General features: G+C 38.2%; 3 protein-coding genes across 4 annotated transcripts in view; 1 reads left to right on the plus strand and 2 right to left on the minus strand.

Annotated features, from left to right (window-relative positions):
• Positions 1–6822, plus strand: part of LOC139946866 (transmembrane protein 39A-like) — a 79914-nt gene extending 73092 nt beyond the window's left edge. Inside the window, exon 9 of the transcript XR_011787289.1 lies at positions 6479–6822. The gene's annotated coding sequence lies outside the window, so the exon portion shown is untranslated. The remainder of the gene's footprint in view (positions 1–6478) is intronic.
• Positions 1–9143, minus strand: part of LOC139946863 (tubby-related protein 4-like) — a 60484-nt gene extending 51341 nt beyond the window's left edge. For both annotated transcript variants that reach the window (XR_011787288.1, XM_071944608.1), the window contains exons 1-3: positions 9008–9143; positions 3507–3693; positions 962–1218 (exon numbers count right to left, since the gene is read on the minus strand). Coding sequence is in view for 1 of the 2 variants with exons in the window: in XM_071944608.1 (XP_071800709.1) it covers positions 962–1213 (252 nt within the window). In the remaining variant the exon portion in view is untranslated. The remainder of the gene's footprint in view (positions 1–961; positions 1219–3506; positions 3694–9007) is intronic.
• A 1330-nt stretch (positions 9144–10473) lies between these two features.
• LOC139946864 (uncharacterized) lies at positions 10474–23407 on the minus strand. Its single transcript, XM_071944609.1, has 13 exons — positions 23241–23407; positions 20454–20552; positions 19797–20153; positions 19181–19331; positions 18495–18595; positions 17523–17722; positions 16800–16914; positions 15324–15463; positions 14724–14885; positions 13858–14010; positions 13309–13479; positions 12780–12957; positions 10474–11733 (listed from the first exon to the last, which is right to left on the minus strand). Exons 1-13 carry the CDS (start codon positions 23350–23352, stop codon positions 11597–11599), a joined length of 2076 nt encoding a protein of 691 aa, XP_071800710.1. The 5' UTR covers positions 23353–23407; the 3' UTR covers positions 10474–11596.
• Between the last annotated feature and the right edge of the window lie 140 nt (positions 23408–23547).

A 23547-nucleotide genomic window follows, 5' to 3' on the forward strand; every position in this document is an offset into this window, starting at 1 on the left:
CCCCCCCATTAGCCTTCCAACACCCAAACCTATGAACTAAAATAGTGAGAGATGAGCAGTTCCTGATGCTGATGGGGATGAAGTTCCAAAGTTTGTGACATGCTTTTGGGAAAGACAATGCCTTATCAAAATGACTAAGCACAGACTAATTTTACTTAGCAGAAAAACCAGAGTTCAGCGAAAACCCACTGCCATTCACTGTTTTTGACTGGTTCGCTGCTGCCATTTGCTCAACACATAAATATGGAAAGCAGTATTTCCTGCATGTGGCATCTCAATCAATTTGTGCCCTGTCTGTAAAGAACCGGAATTAAAATATCATTTCTGCTTTACCAATATCTACATGTGGCGTAAGCTTTAATTAAAAACCTCAGATTTGAAAACTAAACCCAACCCACGGTCTAAATGTAAAATAAACACAATAATGAGCTGGGAAAAACATTAGGACTGTTCCACAAGGCAAAGTGACTACTGTTTAGAAGACACCCGTCAGTCTTCAATACTAATAGACTTAACACATGAACATCATCTTTAGAAGCGGAAACACAGAATGATTGACGAGACTTCATGACAGAGTTAGCCAAGCAGCGCAATGGGTTTTCACACATGACTATTAAATGTTGCAACAGATAAATTGAGTTTTAAACATACTAATCACTTTTTTCTACATTTCTGCACCTCCGTAAGAAATGATTTCCATTAAGACGCTTTAGGAAAGGGATTCAACCTAGCAAGGTGTTAAAGGTAGCAAGGTGTTAAAGGTAAGGCCTGATACTTCAAGAAGGCAACGAAGGCGATTGCCTCCATGCCCCCTGGTCATTGCCTTAGTGCACTTGAGAGGCTCTTTTCAAAAAAAAAAAGCATACAGGCCCGAGTGTCTCGGGCTGACCATTTCAGAAGAAAAAAACTGACATCAAAAATACAGTATTCTATACTTTTTTCAAACACACATAGCTTTTACCTCACTGTTATGACCTCGTAAGTTGAAGTTAGTCCTTGATGGTGAAGTGCTGCTCTTCCTGGAGTGGCTTGATGTGAAGGTAGCCCCGACAATCCCCTTTAAGTTCCCTGTAGCTAGCCAGCCTTCAGTGTAGCAACGTTTCCTTGTGTAACTCTTGTCTTTCTCGCTTTCTGGTACTGTCCCCTTCCAAGACAGTGATAGGATTGTACAATCGCTGCGGGCTGCAGGATTGTTCTCAAGGACAGCATACATGATTCCTGTGTTTAAAAGTAAAATGCTGTGACTATGATGGGAAATTCTTCCACGCAATGGTAATTAGGTCATGGGTTCAAATCCAACTTGAGTTAATAATAATAATAATAATAATAACAAGTTCTTATATAGCGCATTTCACAATAAACCGTATCAATGCGCTTTACATTAGTCCCCTGGTCATTGGGCCAATAAACATCCCTTTAATCTTTCTCAGCTCCCATTTAGGGAGTATACAGCCCCGAGCTGCCGTGGCGCTCCGAAAGCTTTTCATTCACAATATCAACCTCTACCCTCGCAGGTACCCATTTATACCCCTGGGTGAAGAGAAGTAATTATAGTAAAGTATCTTGCTCAAGGACACAAGTGTCACGACCGGGATTCGAACCCACACTCCGGTGAATTAGCACCAGAACTTGAATTCGATGCTCTTAACCACTCGGCCGTTGCCAGTTGAACATTTTCTGAGGGTGTTTCATGGCAATTGGATATTAAATGTACAGTATCTTATAAGGGCATGTCAATCACAAACCGGATCCTATACAAGCGATTTTATGTTTAAGAGCCTGTTTCAAATTGCAAGTACTGACATCAAACATTCAAATTTTCATCACTTGAAGAAATCATGCTCTGTAAACAAATCAGAGGTGACATTTAGAACTTCATGTACTAAGTGACTCTATAATATTTGAAACCCGTAGTCACATTGGTTCATAAGATTTCTTGCCAAGACATCCAACAAAGACAAGACTCTCAAAACTAACAGCTGTGTGCACCCTTACACATACACAACATTCAACGCCATTAGACAATCAACATCACACTCAGTACACAACTCAATGAATCCGCTCATGGCAACGCATCTTCAAGCTGATCATTGCGTATGAGTAACAATGTCGTCATCGACTCCCCATGACCATGATCAGGAGATCCACAACTGCACGCTGATTTATCCTCTGCACTTTCACAGCCGTCAACAAATCAACTTATGCTTGACTCGCTTTCAATGACTGTGTACCCTCTTAATGGTCTCTTTACGAAGCATTATCTTTGCTCATGTGCGTAATGGATGTCAAGACGATCCGATGTGCAATATCAACACAATTTTATGTGTGTAGTAAAGAGCTACAGCCCTTCTTTGTACAATGTAGCATACAACTAGCCTGCAATTATCATGTATAATATTCCTTTCAATTTGGAAACACTCGAACAAACGATTCTTCGGTTGCTGGAAGCTGCAGAGTGTAGAAGTGAATTTCTTTTACATATGGCTAAAAACAAGGCTTTTCATGCACTGTACACAGGATGAGTTGACATCAATGTTACCAGATTGTCTGCTCATTGTAAGACAAAGACTTTAAGTTAAGACTTGTAAGCAAGCATACACAGAAGAACCTACAGTACACAACTGCATACTGATCAAATCATCCCATCAGATTAAACGGTGTCGTTAGATGAAGATAAAGTTTGTTAGGTTTCAGCATGTGGCCCCCTTTAAAGGTGAACCAGGCATCTCATTATACAAAAAACTTAACCCATAATTAAATATTTCCTACTCATGGGGATTATCTGGTGAATGAAGAACATATTTTCCCCTCACCAATGTTTGATGTGCTACATGTGAATATAGATCACAGTATTTATGGGCTTTAGGATATGACTCACAAACGCAAGCATAGGTTTTAAGTAGAGTAAGAGGAATTCTTTTCTAAGGGGAGAATTCTTCAGCAGATGAACAATGAGTTACACCGGACTTAACAAAAAGACCTTTTTTTAACTGCAACCACTTTTTTGTCAGGCTCTCTGTAGACATTGTGATAGTGGTGCATGTATAATTGATCTCAATGAATGGGAACCTGATTACTTTTCCGCCCTGCCTCAATTTGGTCATGAATTGAGGAAAACTGCTGACGAAGATTGCTTTATGATTTGACGAGTGCTTGTTATTGTAAAGGTTAATTGCTGAAATGTGAATTTCTCTTTATGGGTTTTAGAGACTTCCAATAAGGACAGATCAAAATGCTCCTTGACCAGAACCATAATATATGCTGAAAAAGCATTCAAGATCTATGTACACAAATGTAGTTTACTTATGTAGATTCTGAGTTCTGAGTTATATCAATGTGCCAGTTTTTAAGCCAAGATATCTTTTGGTTCCACTTAACTTCTAGTCCAATTTTTCTATTTGGTTGCATTTTAAGTCATGTTTTTCAAAAAAAAAAAAAAAATCTGGATTGTTTGTTTTTTTAACTATGACTAAAACCTTGTATACCATTATGAAAGACCTGTATACCTGTTTGTGTTCCGGTGTACAAGTGGCGGAAAAGTAGGAAGCTGTTTTTCAGGAAGGAAGGGGACAAGAACAGGCACCCCTCTGAATGACTTCTTCGGTACCCTCAGATGGGAGGGGGGTAACGCCAACTTCTTCTACTAGAATGGGTACTCCAAGTATGCTCTGAGTCACATCCTGACTGTGTGTCCTGCAAAAGGAATAGAAACCAGAAATGAGAGTGAAAGGAGAGGTTTTGTAAGAGAAGGGAGGGGGGACTAATTGGTGTAGCAAGATTCATTACATGTACCAATCAATTTAAAGGTAACAGGTCCAAGCTTAAAAGCCAACTTCCTTAAATGCATGATCAATAGGAAACTGATTTAAAAACTGTTCAATTTATAAAAATAGATTGGCACTAAGACTTTTAAAAAAAGGATAGGCCTAATAAAAGAGTAGAATATCTGAGCACATTACATTGTACACACAAAAAACTGCAGGTTTAGATTTTAAACAGCCAAGTGTTCATTATTTCTAATGGGACATTTAAAGACATGCAAGTACAATGTATATCAATCTAGAAAATAAACACTTGACTTCAAAATGTGGTCAGCTGTATAATATTTATGCACTCAGAAAGCATTATCTCCTTTTTGTACACTACACCAGCTACAAATTTATGCTGACAATTCTGGAGTAGGTATCCTTTCAGCTCATAATTCCACTGGAATGAGAGAGAATTTTAAAAGCCCTTTTTTTCTGAGTGTTTGCATTGGTGATGAGTCATGTGTACTCATCTATCATGCCTGTTCAAGTTGTCAACGATCACTTTTAAGGCTCGGGTAGATGGTAGATTTGTCATCCTCATTTTGAGTGCTATCTTGTGAGATGCTTCAAGATGTCCACAGGTACATGTACAGTACAGTGTACATGTACAGTACAGTGTACATGTACAGTGAATTTCACTGCCATACGGTCAAATTCAATAATGCGCAATGCACAGGCTCTATTTGACCGTTTATCAGGTTGTTGGCTATTGTGTTTGTTGACATAATGTTTATAATAGTAATGTAATACAGTCATAAAAAACATTTTGTGGAAGTTACATTCATGAACAAATAATACTGATGTCAGATACTTAGATTTATTTGACAAAAAAATTGTTTAAAACATCGATATTGTTTTTGTTTTTTAAGATCGGGATATTTCAAATTTTATAAACAGTAACATTTTTCAAATTGGTGAGAAGCGACTGACCCCAGTTGTACAAAGTTCTGGGTTCTGTTATGGTTGCGTGCACCTTTTGCCCAAGAACAAACAAATGGCATGACCAGGATCTGAACCCCCACCTGATGCCTTGGCTATAAGAACTTTCAAAGAGCTGATGGGCTTGACAGCTCGTCCACAACACCCCAATATATATTATTGTACCAATTAAATACTTTTATTGATTCCAGGCACAGTATTCTTTCAAATATGGATTTTGAATGAACAAAAAAAAAAGACAGCTGTACCATGCAATATTAGGTCCTTTGTAAAGAGGTCAATTTTTGTCCTGTTCCCTGTTTAAAATGCCAGTAATGAAATTTTAAAAATGAGACCAGACTTTTTCACTTACAAACCTGATACATTGAACTAAGATGTACGGTAGATGTACAACATTTAACATGTACTCTTTGTAACATGACCCTTACAATCGGGTCAAATAGGAATGGGTGGGGAAACAATTGACAACAAAAGTTTGTTTGACAGTTCATTGTTCCAAGAGGTCTTTGCATGAGATCAATCCAAGATAACAATAAAGTTCATTGGCTTCAATGACGCTTGACAATGTTTTGCATATTGAAGAGATATTATCCTCCCACAGTACACTCTCTACAGCTATGTACCCATATAGTCTCATCTCATCAAATGGTTTGGAAGCAATTATACAAAAAAAAACTTATTGCTTAGACGGATTACCTACAGTCATTAAAATTACTACTGCTAATAATAATGTAACCTTCAAAGCAGGGTCTTCGTATACTAATGTAGTGCACAGTCAGTACGGATGCTAGAAACACTTCAGGTCAGTCTTCAAAGTAAAAAACTTTGATTTTGTATTGTATTGTATAGTTTACTTGTTACTACAAATGTTATCTATTGAAACAGACTTTGATGTGTTAAAGTTCAGTAATAACGAGATTGCATTGTGTGAAGTTATGATAATTGATAACAACTACTTAGTCTATGCCCATGTGTGTGTTTTGTATCACTAGGACTAAAACTAAGAGAAACATGTTCGGTAAGTGCACTGTACAAAAAATAGTGTACAAATTTGTATCCATGATCCATGTAGCAAAATTTGTTGATTCTTTAGGAACACATAAAAAAAAAATACAATTTACATTGTAACATTCAAGAAAACTCTAAGAAAGGACAATAAAGGCAGAGTCACACTGCAGCGATAACGAAAACAATAACGATCACGGCGCAAAGAGAACGCATTGTATTGGTTAAATTGCTCCTAGCAGAATACGCACACGCTCATTCAACTAATAGAATGCGTTCGGTTTGTGTCGTTATCGTTATCGTTCTCGTTATCGCTGCAATGGGACCGGGCCTTAAATCCTTTCTCTATGGTTTCCCAATTTAGTCCCAATGCCCAATACAGAAAATAAGAAACCACACTGGATTTTTGGTTTGCATTAAGCACTAGCCAAATACCAGTAAACTCTGTGACCCGGTTGGGGAGGACTACCAAGTAAATTGCACATTTTCATGGTTATAATTGAAGTAAATTATACACACATGTGTGACTGTTTACTTGGTACCACCGATTCACAGAACACATCTGACCAAAGTTATTGAGAGACAAAAAACTTTTTAAGATGATGGCCACAGCAGATCTCAGCAGACTTCTGTCAAGCTCACTTATAACTGAAGGCCCCATGCAGGGCTTTCATTCACTGATTTGATTTTTAGCTCGAAAAGTACAAATTTCTATTCTATTAGAGTGTCGCGGCCGAGTGGTTAAGAGCATCGAATTCAAGTTCTGGTGCTAATTCACCGGAGTGTGGGTTCGAATCCCGATCGTGACACTTGTGTCCTTGAGCAAGATACTTTACTATAATTGCTTCTCTTCACCCAGGTGTATAAATGGGTACCTGCGAGGGTAGAGGTTGATATTGTGAATGAAAAGCTTTCGGAGCGCCACGGCAGCTCGGGGCTGTATACTCCCTAAATGGGAGCTGAGAAAGATTAAAGGGATGTTTATTGGCCCAATGACCAGGGGACTAATGTAAAGCGCATTGATACGGTTTATTGTGAAATGCGCTATATAAGAACTTGTTATTATTATTATTATTATTAATAATTAGGAGGGTCCGCAAAATGTACCTTGGCCAGGAAGAATGTCAAATTGATTCTCACCATTATGCTTCACAAGTGTACAAGTTGTACCATCAATTTACATTTGAGTATAAAGGTCTATATGATGTCATGCCAAATGTAAATTTGTAAAAGTAGTAATTGGTTTGGACGGAAAAACCACAAGACCATCTAGGGTTTGTAGCTACTGCAGCAGAGCTTTTTTTGGAGCAGAACATTTTATATAACAAGACCACACACATGTATCAAAATGAAAACAACCTTTCTTCTTTTATTTTAACAAGCACTTTTTGCCATTGTCAAACAGGACTTCAATTATTAACGGTACTAAAAGTCATTAATAAACTTTTAAAGTTAACAATTAAACACAATTTGATCGTTATTAGTGATTAATGCCTACTACACAGTGAGGTATTGTTCAATTGAAAAAACAAAACACCGCGAAACTTGTCCAGTCAAGTTTTTACTGGCCTGTAAATAAGATGCATACGAGTGAAAAGGTGAGGTTACCTTAAAGGGGACCCCAGTTTATGTACAGTAAATCATTCTGCTCAGTAACCTGCATAAATATGATAACGTATTATACACATGAAATACTTTATTTAAAAAAAAGCAGTTATTCACCAGAACCTGATTTGTTTATTCTTTTTACCTTATTTAGGAAGTTGCACCATGTTGTTCATGAACACATTCTTCATGTCCATAACAATACTTTTGATTGGTCCACGAATTCTTTGATCAAGTGTGCGCATGTGTGCGAAATGCGTAGCAACTCAGTGTAAAATGATAAGTTACATTTTGTTGACATAAACGTAGTTGTTGATACTGTACTGTGTGACATTTTACCAGTACTGACTGACATTACTTGAATTATTGTATAAAATTGATATATCCATAAAATTGATACCTTGGAATTCTTGATATATATACATGCCTGTATGTATGCTTCGTTTGCAAAAGGGCAAGGGCACCGAGGCATTTTCACCTTGGTTAAGGGCACCTTTTAAGAAATTGTTAAAGCTCTACTAGAGCATTTCAAAGGGCATAATGACAAAGGGGAACGAAGGTAATCACCTTTGTTGCCTTTGTCTGTGAAAGATCAAGCCTGATATACAAGAAATATATGAGCAAAACTTCATCAGGTATAGGAACACTTTACATCCAGTCTTATGGACCCTACCAAGTATTCAAGTAGAAGTAGAAGAAGGATATTTATTTCGCAATGGCAGCGGACCTTACCTGGCCTAGGATTATGTCACTAATAATATTATGCAACAAACGGAGGAGTCCAGGGCAGCACTGAAGAAATCATTTATAGCAATCTTCAGAGAAGTTTCCAGTAATTAATAGATGAACCTATTTACCTGGCTGGTTGATTTTGATCAATTGAAGGGCTGTTGTGAGAAGCAAAAGTCATGAAAGGGGCGCTTAAGATTCCTCAAGTGTAAGCCCCCTTTTCCTTCCTACTAAATGAGTCCTACACTACAGTACAGTGACTTTCAGCCATTCAGCATAATCAACAAGGCGGTAATCACGATAAGGACGGTAGGTCCATGGTCTATCAGTATGAGAGGTCTTGAACTTTGAATTGATTTTACAATCATCAGGAAAAGTTTCCGTATGGCGCCACCACTTTTTCATTCGAAATAAAATAATATAGTATCTAATTTACCTGATTGATATATCCCTTTTTGTAAAAATGAGTGAAAAAGTGGTGGCGCCATACGGAAAGTTATCCAATCATCATTCAACCTAATTACAAATAGAGATAATGAAGAGTAAGAGTAAGACACTGACTCTGACTACTTGAGTCTGACTGAGCATGCTGAGAGTGGGATGATGATGAAGGAAGGTCAGTGAATGGAAATTCGTTATTCTCATCCTGAAACTGAAAGTGCAACACAATTTTTGAAGATGTTTACGACTAGACTTGGTGCATGATGGCTATCTTGCTGTGTACACAACCTTGATCACTTGGCTGTCCTTGTTGGACATGTACGAACGTAGGATGGCGATGACTAGACTGTAGACATGCACCGACAGACCGACAATAATAATGACGTTTCTTCATGAAAAACGCGTAGATTAACGATGGATTAAGCAAGCTATAGACTCCCAAATATAAACACAGACATAGACATGATAACATAGCTCACTTTTTAATTCTCACGTGAAGATCCAACAGTTTGTGATCCCATTTCAGCTCCCAGAACAAAGAATTCCTGACAGTATAAAATCCACCGTAAAAATAACAACATAAACTGCAATGCAATGCCAGTGTGTGTTGTTTATGACGAGTTATATAGGCTGGTTCCGCTCCGTCTGTAACGTGAATAACGCCGTAAAACGAGGCAGAGTTAACATTACTTTGGGACAGCAAAAAAAAAAAAAATACCCACGTTAATCTTATCTGCCGCCCTCAAGTGTCCATAGTTTGTCAAGACAAATGAAAAATAACATGGCGCTAAAATGAAAACGCTAAAATCTTCTTGTTGGGAGATGATATTTTTGCCGTAAAGCAGGGTTGATCACCCTAGGGTTGTTAGTTAATTGGGATTTTTTTTTATTGGGGGGGGGGGGGGTGGGGGACACTTTGGGGTTTAATTTCCAGGTTAATTAACATTCGCAGTCCAAATTAGGGCTATTTAGTATTTCAATACAAAAGTATTGACAAAAACATGCAGATTGCAGGTGACTCGATCTATTCATTTTGAATTATAAATCATAAATGGTTATCGCAGCAACCAAAATTATGGGCCAGTCATATCTCAGACAGAATCTCCACTTCATTCCTGTTTTCTTTGGTCGGCAGAAATACTGCGTGCTTAAACGAAATAAAGCTGCTGTGGTCAGATACAATTAAATTCAATGGAACATTTATTTCCGTACTCCGAAAAGACAATATTTTGGAAAAAATGTTAGTAAGCAATAGTCTTTATACCCCCCTTGAGACTTTAGACCCCTTGAATATGAAGTCACATTCACAAAATGGTTTAAACAGCGCTTGGCTCGTTAAGGTCAAAGGAAGAACCATTTGGCCGAAATATGTGCATAGACCCCTTCACAAATTACAGGAAAAAACCAATGCATTCTGGGTTCAGATGCGATGTTTTGGGATGTTCGTCACGCATAAAAGGTGCATAGGTTATACTCGTAAACTCATCCAAAATGCATCAAAATCACCACTTCCGGCCTATCTGTAAAGGGGTCTATAATGGGAGCATATTTCCGTTGTTAGAACTCAGCAGATGCAATGATAGCCTATGCAAGGGGGTCTATTATTATTAGATGCACAGCAGAGAGTCAGGTAAAGTGCGTGTCCCTACAATTTTCAGAAAAACAAAATTAGGAAAAGTTCATTTTTATTCCTGTTCCAATTAATTGCCAATAGACTGTGCAAGTATTGAGCGTATTCGAACACTGGACCTGTGTGTAAGTTAGTATCCTTCTCATGTTAAAGGAATGTCTGTGGGAGCAATGTGGTCACAAAAAGGTTTGAATAAACGCAAGACTAGCACTGTCTCTTGTTGCAACAGAGCAATACCTGGTCTAAAAATGCCACATGATTTAAGTCAATAAAAAGTATTATTGCTTACACAAATAAGGTATTAGACGATCGTCATAATGACCAATATGTATGCAAATTTATTACCCATCCAAGATTCAATTTACATTTAATTTATTTTAAATAAACAGCTAATAACTTTTGCAAAATTTCACCTGTGTGGCTAATATGAAGTTTCAGGAAAACCCGGTCAACAGAATCGATACATATTGTACAAATGATGAACAGAATTGATACATATTGTACAAATGATGCACAGAATTGGAGGGACGTGAGCCGATCTATAGTTCAATTTTACAGCATTTACTTCCCTGAAACACAAACTTAATTTTGAGAGAGTAGAAATCCCTTCAAGTGCATTTACATAAAATAAATTATTCCATCTTGTTGACTTCTATTAAACACAGTGAATGAGCTCCAAGGGCCGCTATTACTAAAAAAATGTTTATACATAGAAGTGCATCCAATAAAAAACCACTCATTTAAGTAAGGTGGCAAATTGAAAACCGAGACTTTGTTTTTTTGTATAAACATATTGACTGGCAACGAGGTAACTAGTATACGTCTATCCCCACGAGGGACTTTGAGTGACCAGAAGAGCGACCTATTTCCCGAGGCCGAAGGCCGAGGGAAATAGGCCCCTCTTCTGGTCATGCACTCACAGGCCGGAGGGGGAATAGACGTATAATAGTTACCGAATTATGACAGTCAATATGTGTTTTATAATACAACTCGATCTTAAATGTCAAATAGAACAGAAAAAGGGGTTTTTGTAGTTGTTGTTCATGGTTCAAGTCAAGAGAGGGCGCCATTACTGCGGGCACTATTTTCAAAGACTAGTGCCAACTCTGGTACTATTCCCGCAAAACACATGCACGCGACCACTAGCTTATATTAGTTCATCCCACGTGACCGTGTTTCAGCAAACCAGATTACTGAACAAGCAAGAGGTGTGTTATAATGACTAATATTGACCAAGATCTTGGACCTTCTGTTGTCACCAAACAAAAGAAAGTTGCATGATCCTTCAAAACCACACAAAAAACTGTCTGTTTTTAAATGGTAGATTATCATTGCACTGATGTGATCACCAAGTGTGCAAACTGTTGCCATAGTGCTAGTTTTGTTTTCTTAAATGATCCGTTAGTAAGAATAAGAGAGTATGATGGATAAAATTTCCCTAGCGAGAAAACTGTCGTTTATCTTTAGTCCCTGTGATGTGTTTATAAATCTTGGTTTTCTGTGCCATCTTTTGACTGAGCTGAGCTGGTGAGAAACCAGTTCTATTCTTCTGAGCCCTTTTGATGGCGTTGATGCCTGAGAAAAAAATGTGGTCAAGAAAAAAATCTGATTTGTTGTTCAATACACATACAGCCTACAATAAATGAAGACATATTAATCTGCATAAGTGTTTCTATCTAAAGACAACCAACTCATAACCTCACTAAGCCACAACGGTGTCATTTTAAGGCACACACATACTGATGTGCTTCAACGAGGGTGAACTGGAGAATGAACAAAACTGCACTTTAGTTGCAATAAAATTTAAGCCACTGTTGGAAGAAATAAGGTTCTCAACCTTGGTCAATCTCTGCAGTTGGCATTCTGTGGCACTGATCAACCCCATGTACAAATACAATGACAGGAGAGTGTGGCAGGTATCACTGCACAAGTGTGTGCAAAACAATGATATATTTTAAGACATCTTGGAGTATGCACCAATAGGAGAGCTAATGACGATAAATATGCAGGGCTTTCCCATAACCTTTTCAGAGACCAGCCAGCACTGCACAAATATTTTATGTGTTATTTCAATAGTCTACCAACATTTTCAGTGGTCCATATCTTAATGTTTCCTTTCAACATTGTCATTTACAAATGTATATGAGAGATGAATTTTGAGCGGTTTGAATCATCTGTGGTTTGCATGTAGCTTTCAGAACCCTTGCTTTGAGAAGCCTTGAAGTTGCCAGCTCAAACACTTTTGAAACAAAAGTTACTGATTCGTATTTGAACTTGCATTTGGCTGCCTCGTTGGCTGCCTCGTTGATGCATAGTGCAGGCTTTAAAGACTATCATTGGCGAGAGTCATGCGCAGCACGCACACTTGTGCACGTTTCCATTGTTTATCATCAAAGATGGCAGTCAATGATGTCATGTGCAATCCATTTAATAAGGGACAACACTGGGCTGTATTTTATCTGCTAGGCATGCATGCACATAGACCACAGTGATTTCAATTCCATACACCAAGCAGTAGGTATTGATTCCTTTGCAAGCAGTCAATGGACTTCCATAGAGTCACAACCTAAACAACTGAATACAATTTATTTTTATCTTGAAGATGTATTTTGAAAGGATACTGAGGTCAACCCCTGGTGGGACTTTGAACCCAAATGACTTGGCAACCTTCTGTAGATCCAGCGTAGTGATGTCAAAGATTTGCTTGAGGCTGTGTGAATCATACGCCCGTACATATCCCTTGTATGCCTCCTGACCTGAGCGATGCAGGTAGTAGTTCTTCATCATCAACTTCTCTAGCTGTGGGAACAAAAACATTGAGTAAGAACTGAGAGAATCTAACTTGTGAAACTCTTTGAAATGAATGAGAAAGTCTTTTGAAAAGAAGCTGCAAAAGACCTTACAAAGTCTCCCTTCCTACATTTTACAAACATTTAGAAAAATACTGAGAAAGTCGAACTTCTTCTCAATTTATTAAGGAAAGTTATTTTTTTTGTTTTTAATAGGCATAAGAAGTGACTCTTTAAGTCTAAAATATGTGTTTGCTAAACAAACTTTATACAAATCAAATATTTGTAGTTGTCCTTTTAATTTAGCTGACTGTTAAACTACTTGAATGAGGCTGAGGTACTATGATTCATCACAACCTACCTGTGACTGTATGTCAGCAATTTTTGTCCACGAGAACTCAAACTCATTGAGTGGCACTCGAGCTTGCTTCAGAAATCTCAGGAAACCGAGTTCTTGAGGCCGGAGTATGAGAAGGGCATGACCTTTACCCTCCAAGCCTCTGGCTGTACGACCAACCCGATGAATGTATTCCTGGAGGGTGAAATCAAAACTTAACAAATAAAATTTCAAGACTGTCAAAGATATACTATCTCTTTTAAAGTAATGAATTGTGGAAGCCATGAAACACCTTCAGGCTTAAAACAGTGTTACCTTTAGAAGAGGCCAGATTCCTGCATGTGTATTTCTCAAACCTCAATTTGGTGTCAATGGCCACGTGACAGTCCAATTTTAACATGTTTTAGATGGTGTCCGCAACGGTGTCTTTGGCTACAGCTACAGCTCGATCAGCGCATCTGTCAGTGTTGAAGAATAGGCAGAAGCGCACGATCTAATAAAGCTGTAGCTTAAGTCACCGTTTTTGGACACAGTTTAAGATTGAATCGTAAATGAAGCAGCAGTTACACTGACCTTGGGGTCATCTGGAGGATCATATTGTACAATCCAATCAACCTCTGGGATGTCCAGACCCCTAGCAGCTACATCTGTACATAGCAGGATACCTTTATCTGCATTACAGAACTTGAAGAATGTCTGCGTTCTCTTGTTCTGCTTCTGTTTACCCTGTAAGCAAAAAAAACATAACATTTGAATTGTCTCAACAATTTATTTTATTGGTTTGCTCAGGGAGGGAATAAGAAAGGAATGTCAGTGGTACAATATTTGTTTGATTTGGTTTTGGTTCTTGGTTTTGGCACTTGTTTCCTTGAGCAGTTTTAACCATACTTGCTTCATCCTTTGGGTGGAACATTTAGCCGTAGGTCTTGTGTGTGTGTAATGCATTATAAAGAAACTGGTACACTTATCATTAAAAAAAGGGGTTTGCCCCGGCAGATTGTGCTGCAGCACCTGGTAAACCCAGAAGGTACTACATAAATAGTTAAAGAGTGAAATTGATTGGCAGCATATAAAGGAGTTGGTTTCATAATTCAAACATAGTCCTGCATACCTTGCAGGAAAATACTGTATGCTAAAGCGCCTCGAGTGTCTCTAAGTGACACATATGCGCACTATATAAGAAGCCGCTATTATTATTATTATCTTCAAGTATGCGCTAATCCTCCAATCAGATTCGCAGAATTGAGTGGTGATAAAAACCTTTATTCCACGGCTAATATCACTACTATGCGTCTTGTGTGTTCTACGTCACGCGACAAGTTTGATTGAAGATAAATACGTTATCACACAAGGGCCTCATTGGATATGGGACGCAGACGCGCTATATTTTCCACTCGCGCTTGTGTGATAACTTATACTATTATTATTAAATAACTCACATGGATTGCCATGACTGGTAGATCAATGTAATTCAACAGCTCACTGTGATACTTGACTGACATACAAGAAGAGAAGAACACCATCACCTTCTTGTTACGATTCTTCTTTAAGAATGTGAAGAGGAGAAGGAATCGTTTATCTGATGAACACACAACATAACCCTAAAATACAAAAATAAAAACACAATTAAAGGGTTAAGCACATGTGACTCATCAGAAGATGGATCAAGAGTAGGAAATTTCATTTCGTGTAGACAGAAAGGGATCTAGGTGTCCGTCTTTAATTAAGACACTCAGCATACCTTGTCCCTCACAAGTTAAAATATTGTATGTTACCCTGTGTCTGAATTTGTGGCTATAGGTTAAAGGTTAAAGGTTACAGCTAGATTTCCATATCATCATGCGTTGAAGTAAAGTTCACATTTAGCATCAATCTTACATGTAGCTGTAGCAGCCAATTGAATTCAGATACGGCTCAACTGTACTCTGTACTTTCAAATTTACAGTAAATTTGAACATTTTTTTTTCAGGGTCCTAGCAAAGAAATGAATAATACTGGGTTCAAATTCCCATTAAAAAAACTACAAGAGTCTGACTGACCTGTTCCAACCCATCCACGGTTGCTGCTAGTTTATTGTCATCAACACCAACATAAATTGGCTCTTTCTTGAGAGATATTCTTGCCAAGTCCTCCGTTTTTCTGGTCTGAGTTGCTGAAAAAAGCATGGTTTGACGTTTCTCTGGAAACAAATGAGCGATAAATGGAACATTGAAACTGGTTCTTAGACATTGAGATGCTTGGTTTAATGGCACTTAAATCTTGCCTCTGTGATTGGAAATTTTTTTATACTTGCTGGTGTGAAGCCTTTATTGATGTAAACAATTTTGTGCTAAAAACAGACTATACAAGAAATTACAGATAACTTTAACACTGGAATCAAACTCTTCTGTTTCTGATCAGCAGTGTGGGTTTGACTCCCTCTCTTGACAATTGTGCCCTTAAAGCCATTGGACACTTTCGTTAAACAGTGTTGTCCAAAGGCCCACACTTAGTGTATCACAACTTATATATAAAATAACAAACCTGTGACAATTTAGGCTCAACTGGTCATCGGAGTCGGGGGAAAATAACAGGAAAACCCACCCTTGTTTCACCGTGTCATGGCATGTGTTTAAAATAAATCCGTAATTCTTGACAACGAGAACTGATAATTGTTTTATTGTTTTCTCAAACAGTAAATTACACATGGAATAATATTTCAAGAGAGTTCTTTCACCATGACCTTCTGTAAACCCTGTAAGTTATTTGTAAATCTGTTTTTTTTTTTTTTTTTTTTGCTGTTCCGAAAGTGTATAATGGCTTTAAGCAAGACACTTGACCTTTATTGCTTTCCCCTTCAGATGGGACGGAAAGCCATACCATGTGTAAAAAAAAGGTTTGGCCCTGTGTCTCTGCTGTAGTTGGCAATAGATTGCACCACATCACCTGGGCTCATCATAACAAGGTGCTATAGAAATGGTTCTTATAACTCAAACGAACTAAGCATACCTGTCTTAAAGCCATTGGACCCTTTCGGTTCAGAAAAAAAATAAAAGTTCACAGATTTACACATAACTTACAGGATTTACAGAAGGCAATGGTGAAAGACTTCTCTTGAAATATTATTCCATGAAATGCTTTGCTTTTTGAGAAAACAGCAACGAGAATCACGGATTTATTTTAAACACATGTCATGACACGGCGAAACGCGCAGAAACAAGGGTGGGTTTTTCAGTTGTTTTCTCCCGACTCTGATGACTGATTGAGCCTAAACTTTCACAGGTTTGTTATTTGGTGTAGAAGTTGTGGTACACAAAGTGTGGGCCTTGTAAAACACTGTTTACCGAAAGGGTCCAATGGCTTTAAACATAACAACCACTTTTAGACACCCCAAGAATACCTTTACAAAAAATGATTATTGTTAATGTTATCATAACAGGTTTTCTATCAAGGCAGGAAAACACAAACATAAAACTGCCAATTAAAGCAGCACAACATCCTTATTGTGGGATTACCCAAATAACCTTTGAACTTACTAGGGAGAAGTCGTATAATCTGCCTCATCTCTGGCTCAAATCCCACCTCAAGAATACGATCTGCCTCATCAATGACAAGACACTGTAGGTTCTTATACATGAACGACTCTGTGTTCTGAATTAGACAAATAGCACAAAGATGTTAAACATCTTTACAACTAAATTCATCAAGGTTAGACTAAACTTGAACAAGGATTGTATTTCTACAAAATCCCCACTAGGTTTGTAGCTCAGAACTTTCACTAGACATGAAATATCTTTAACAAGATCTAAAATGTTTTGTTTACATATTTGCTGAAAAATTTGACTTAAAGTTGAAAAGCTCAAGAATTCATTAATAAATCTTCAAAAGTTTCTGTCCTGAACAAACATAAACTGCAAGAGCCATTCAGTAGTGGGGATACTGGCCAAGTTTTAAAATTACTGGACAATCTTCCAGTGGGCATTTGAAGCCCTGGCATGAATTAACCATGTTCACTTTTCAAGTACAGTGAGCCTAGCTTAATGTACAAATTTGCAGCCTTCATTATAAGATTAGAAAAGAATAAATTGCACGTACAGTTAATAACCTTATTGGTCATGTGCGCAAACCTTTTGATTGAATCATTTAGTCTGGGATGGTGACTGTAAGCATTAAATTTCATGTTGGGCAAGAGTGTACTAGTTTGCTAGTTATCGTATGATCGTTCTGATGAATTTACAAAAAGTTGTATCTGTTCTCACCTGTAAATGATCAAGAAGTCGCCCTGGTGTGGCAACCACAATGTTGACCCCCTTCGCTAGTTTCTTAGCCTCTGCCGTACGACATGTTCCTCCCATCACAAGCCCAAAGGTGTGATAGTGATGCTTAAGAGTCTCCCTCAAGACTCCATACGTCTGCATTGCCAGCTCTCTAGTTGGTGACAGTATGATGACCCCGGTGCCTACAAATAATTAAGATCGGCAAACATTTGTTTTCTATTTCTCTGTTGTTCTTAACGGTGCTTAGCAAAAGGTACTGACCCAATTCAACTGACGTCATCACAACAATAGTCTTGGTTGTGTCATTTTGGATTTCATTTCCCGCATAATGTGTTACTTATACATTGTACCTTTTAAAGGCAGTGGACACTATTGGTAATTACTCAAAATAATTATGAGCATAAAACCTTTCTTGGTGACGAGTAATTGGGAGAGGTTGGTGGTATAAAACATTATGAGAAACAGCTCCCTCTGAAGTGCCATAGTTTTGGAGATAGAAGTAATTTTCCACGAATTTGATTTCGAGACCTCAAGTTTAGAACTTGAGGTCTCGAAATCAACCATCTAAACGCACACAACCTTGTGTGACAAGGGTGTTTTCTTCTTTCATTATTATCTTGCAACTTTGATGACGGATTGAGCTCAAATTTTCACAGGTTTGTTATTTTATGCATATGTTGAGATACACCAACTGTGAAGGCTAGTCTTTGACAATTACCAATAGCGTCCACTGCCTTTAAGCACTGTCCATCCACTGCTTGGTGCAAAATACCTCTCAGAATGAAACTTCTAAAGGTAGTTCTTACAATATTTTCCATTGATTATCAATAAAACAACATGATGAGTACAAACAAATTCTGCACAAAATTCAAATACAAAACACAAAGCTCACAAATTTTGTCACATCATAGATCTATTGCCAGATAGACTTAAAATGCACCATTCATAACATACCATTTCTGGGCATAAACTTCAGTTTGTAAATGAGCTCAATTGTAGGGATGAGGAATGCGAGTGTCTTGCCACTACCAGTCTTAGCAGCTGCCAGGAGATCCCTAAAAAAAGAGAAACACAAATGACTTCACAATCCATACTTTGATGTCTGTTGGCATGCTCAACACAAACTAAGGTGGTTTATGATTCAGAACCCTCAAGTTTAACTCTCTCAAATAGAAAACACTTTTGATGAGTTTTACATTGTGATGCTCCTGGTTACAAAGGCGCAAGAAACAACTTCTTTTATAAAATACTGAAGAAGAATACTGTCCAACTCACCCCTGGTTCTCTTTAAAGACCAACAATTTGACCTTAGGAGGTTATCAAAATACTGCTGGCACATTTAATCAACCCATCTATTGGTTCTGCCGTGTGTCACATGATAAGTCATATTTTACTAAGAAAAACACACAAACATGATGCACAATATACCATTGGCAATCAATGTACTATGACCATAGCAGCCAAAGTAATGTACCTGTAGCAACTGATACATAATACCCATAGCAACCAATGTGGTAAATATGTTTCCCAGTCTGTTAGTATTAAACCTTTCTGGGTATAAAAAAATATTATGCATCATGATGGCTTTACTCAACCTTGCTAAATTGGATAAATACTGTGAACAAATACGAGGAACTTACCTGCCATCTAGGAGATATGGAATGGCTTTATACTGTATCTCTGTCATATGTGTGAACCCCATATCCTTGATGGATTCCAGAGTCGAATCTGATACCTTGCCTTTTAGGCACTCAAAACTTGTGTCTGGCAGTACGATGCTTGTACCTGGTACTGTGATGAAACAAAAAACAAGTCAAGTTTAATAACATTTTATGACCACTTGTAATGTCAATATTACAACAGCAAAGTCTGCAATTTGATTCTAAGCACAAAACGTTTTTGTGGACCGTTTTGGAATGTTGTTGGCATCCGTCAACATTTTCTGATGTATTACTATAAATTGGGAATCAGGTAAGCTCATTGGTTTCTTTCCCTGCCTTTCACCTCTGTGGACCAGGTTTGAATCCCAACACGGATGGAGCTTCCCATGTGGATTGGGTTTTCAGTTCCTACATGATTCAAGTCCTCAGTCCTCAGTCCAACACGATTCAGAAAATCAACACCCAAGTTGTTGGACTATGTAACGATGGTGTGCCTGATCTTATGTAAAGTATGATCAGTTTACTATTTGCAGTCCTTAGCCCAAAAGAATCAAACAAAACATGCTGTTGGATTTTAAATGGAAAGGAAACTTACTTTGCATTTCTGGCTTTGTTTGTTGATCACTGGACACATCTTCCACATCCTTGTCGTCTTCAGCATCCTCCTCCTCGTTATCTTCCTCAGGTTTTGTTCTCTTCTCATCAGAGCCCGCTTTGTCGTTTGTTTCATCTCCAGACTCATCTTCACCATCTGACTCAAACTCTAGCTCTGGCTCAAACTGCAGATCCGACTCGGCAAACTCTGCCTGATCATCATCTTCATCTCTTAATGGTTTTTTAGCACTGGGTGTCTTTGAGTTCTTCTTCTCTTTGTTCTTTTTTGTTGTGCCAGGTGTAGCCGTCTTTGAAGCCTCTCCCACATCTCTGCGTGATTTCTTCTGTATTTTAGCGTCTGTGTAAGAAACAGTTCATTGTTTTAGACAAAGTACACATTACTGAACTAGACTTTCTGTCAGTCTTTTAGCTTCTCTCTGAATACTCGGGCCCTTCATGCTTATTCAGGATGGATGGACTACCTGCTTTTCTTTAGAAACATCAATAACTGAACACTTCATTTCAAGTTCCGCTTATGGCATAATACTAATAGGCTAGACTGTGGATGTCTAACTTTATAAAAAATATATGCAGGGCACTTACAAAAAGGTCCTCAGATTAAATACTTTAGCAATGATAAAAATGCAGCCATATTTACCAGGTGTTGAGATCACAGCATCAGTCTTCCTCTTGAGTTTTTTCTTCTGATTTCCCGTTCCATCTGTGCTGTTTAGAACTGGTGTTTGTTCCTTTGAACCTGTTAGATTCAAACAGAAGTTGTTAATTTGATGAAGATTTATAATTATGAAATGTAATGTGTGTATTTCAAAGATATGATTCGAAAACCATTGTTGTACAATTCATGCTCACTTTTTCAATTTGTCCTCAGACATGACCGTGTCAGTACACTACATACATAGGAAAATTGATTATAACTTTACTTTTCAATATGAATTCATAATAGAAGTATTGTCACAGTCATGCTGTTAGTGTAAGTGGTTCTGTTATGTTAGTGTTTTAATTAATTCAATTTGATTGATATTACAAAACGAAGAGTGATCACTAGCCAATAGACCAAGTGTTTTTGTCCTTTTTCTTCAAAATATTTTCTCAATTGTGTTTTTGAGTGTCATTCATTTGATATTGAGGATCAAATTTGTGTTCCTAGAATTTGTGTCATGATTTTTGAAACTGAAAGTGGTAAAAATTGAGCAAATCTGTTGACTAGACCATTTTGTCCTTTTCATACGAATTTGGCTTGTAACCCTCCGGCTTTGCCATCGGGAGGAGGGTTACGTGGTGCAACTACTAAGTTTGATGACATTTTTATGGTTGGCAGCCTTGAGCTAGCTAGTATGTAGTAGTCGAAGAGGCTGGCAGTGTAGCCCAGGTTGGACTCCTCTGTTGCATGCAACGCGACGGAGTCCAGAGTATAAAGGTCCCGTACCAAGCGCGCTTGGGCTCACACTATCAATTGGTACATGATGATCACTTGGCCAGTGCAGAACTTCCGACATATTTTCGGAAATAATTTCTTCCATGGATATATTTGTTAGCTGTGAACTCGTTGAAAATCTAGTGTGGGACACTATGAATATATTAACGGAATTTCAACTTCTCAAATCAGGTAAAAAACAAAGAAAATTGTTGTCAAATTTGTGTTGGCATTGTAAAGAACCTTAAAACACCCAGGACGTCAGTGCAGTGGCACTGACTGACTGACCACCTACCACTCAGGTCAGGGCTAGCTGGCAGTGGCAGTTGCAGTGTATCGCCTACTTCTAGAAACTATAAGGCTCCCCTGTGAGCCTTATAGGGGTCTCATATTTACGTGTGATGCGGCAGGAAAACAACAGTAAGTACTGAGCAAAAAATTGTGTTTTTTGGCTATGTTTTTTATTTTCACTCAACAAAATACAAGCATTATGAATGTATATTGAGTAGGGTGGGGAAAGCTTTAGTTAGGTCATGGAAGAAGGAAGAGAAGGAGCTCGAACGAATGGACTGCAAAAGTCAACCCGTGGTACCGCATCGTTTAACGACACCTCGTAATAACCCACATACCTTACACAAACAATGGGCGACCTGGCGTTTGTGAATTTGCCAAACTATGGAGTCGTATGTATATAACAGAGGAAAAACTACTTTTTTGAGACGCGAAAACATTTTTGGACGCTACTGTACACCTTAATGATTAACACAATTGAATACCAACCACCCTCGTGTGCCTATAACCAAGTTTTGATCCACCGCTATTGACCGAAGAGTCACAAAAAATGTAAAAATATGCCATGATGTTTCAGCGAAACACCACAATCGGTAAATGAAAACGTGTATATTCACAATTCTTGTCTCCAATGATTCAACTTTACACGAAGGCAACGGTGCAGAGCGGCGGTACCGCATGTTCTGTACAAAGAGATCTAATCCTGCTCGTTAATTGGCCGTCCAGCTGGAGGTCTCCTATATTTTTCCACTGGTCAGACAGGGGCATTGTCAGGGTATTCTTTTGTTACTCTGCGGTTTTGCGGGTCGTTCGAGGGCCTTCTCTTCCTTCCTCCATGGTTAGGTGTACAGTACACAGGAAACTAGAGTTCTGGCTGGCTAACAGTCGTAAAACTTTCACCCATCAACGCTAATTTGAAAAACGTATAGCGTTAAGGAGGGGTCCTACTACTTGCCGTCAATTCGCCGTCAACTCACTTGCGCCGTCAACTCGCCGTCAACTCCTCCAATATACATTTACAATCCACAAAAGAAGCATAGAACTGTAAAGTATCAGCTCAAAGAGAATTCGTGTAAGTTTAAGGTCATATTTCGGAATAAAAATTGAGTTTTGTTCGCGTGAAAAAATTATCTCGAAGCAGCAAAACTGTCGACCGCAATCTTGTTTTTTCACATTGATTAGTCTTGGCCCAAGATGGTCAATGATTGGTACTCTTTTTTATCAACACAAAGTCGTTTTTGTGAATGTAGTTTAGCCCAGACTTTTCATGAAAATTTAATGAGTTGATGGCATGAAAATGAGTTGACGGCGAGTTGACGGCAAGTAGTAGGACCGTTAAGGAGGCCCTAAATATGAGGCCCCTATATAAGGCTCCAGCCTTATTATAGTTTCTAGAATAGAACTTTATCGCCAACCAACGAACATCCTCACTCAAACTGACTCCAAACTTCTCTATCCCATAAAAGTATTATATTATTTATATATTATTTGGAAATAAAACATAGGGTCCCTCTCTAGAGATTATGGCTTTCTGCTCTAACTTTAATTAATGATTGATAAATAGAGTTTAGTGGACTAAAAAAATAGACCAGATGATCATGTGTACAAAATCCCATTTAGAAATTTGTTTTCTTCACGTTTTTTGTGCACGTGGAGTTCTCTTTTAAAGCCTGATCTCCAAACAAATTCGGCTTATATATTACACTAAATGTATTATACCTTCCCCAGCATCCATAGTCTGTGAAATGGAGGAAAGCGACTTCTTCTTTCTCTTCGTTTTTTGTTGATTTCTGCTCCTATTCGGACTCACTTCCATCTGCGTTTCAGCCATTTTTTAAGTCTGGCTTCTCTAAAATCAATGTCATTCGAATCTACACGTTTCATACGGGGCACACGACCAATAAACACGTGCGTTTCTATTTGGCAATCGCATTTAGTTAACCCCATGGTTGAGGCTAAAATCTACTTGCATTTTGCGCTAAACTGGATGGGGGCTCGACAAAACATTAGCAAAGTCGAGGTTGAT

This window comes from Asterias amurensis, chromosome 14, assembly GCF_032118995.1.
Source record: "Asterias amurensis chromosome 14, ASM3211899v1".
In the NCBI taxonomy this organism is placed as follows: domain Eukaryota; kingdom Metazoa; phylum Echinodermata; class Asteroidea; order Forcipulatida; family Asteriidae; genus Asterias; species Asterias amurensis.

Coding starts and splice junctions, on each gene's coding strand:
- LOC139946864 (XM_071944609.1), bottom strand. CDS start 23,352: ATGGCTGAAACGCAGATGGAAGTGAGTCCGAATAGGAGCAGAAATCAA. Junction 20,154..20,453: donor TGCTGTGATCTCAACACCTG/GTAAATATGGCT, acceptor TTTCTTACACAG/ACGCTAAAATACAGAAGAAA. Junction 19,332..19,796: donor AACAAAGCCAGAAATGCAAA/GTAAGTTTCCTT, acceptor GTTTCATCACAG/TACCAGGTACAAGCATCGTA.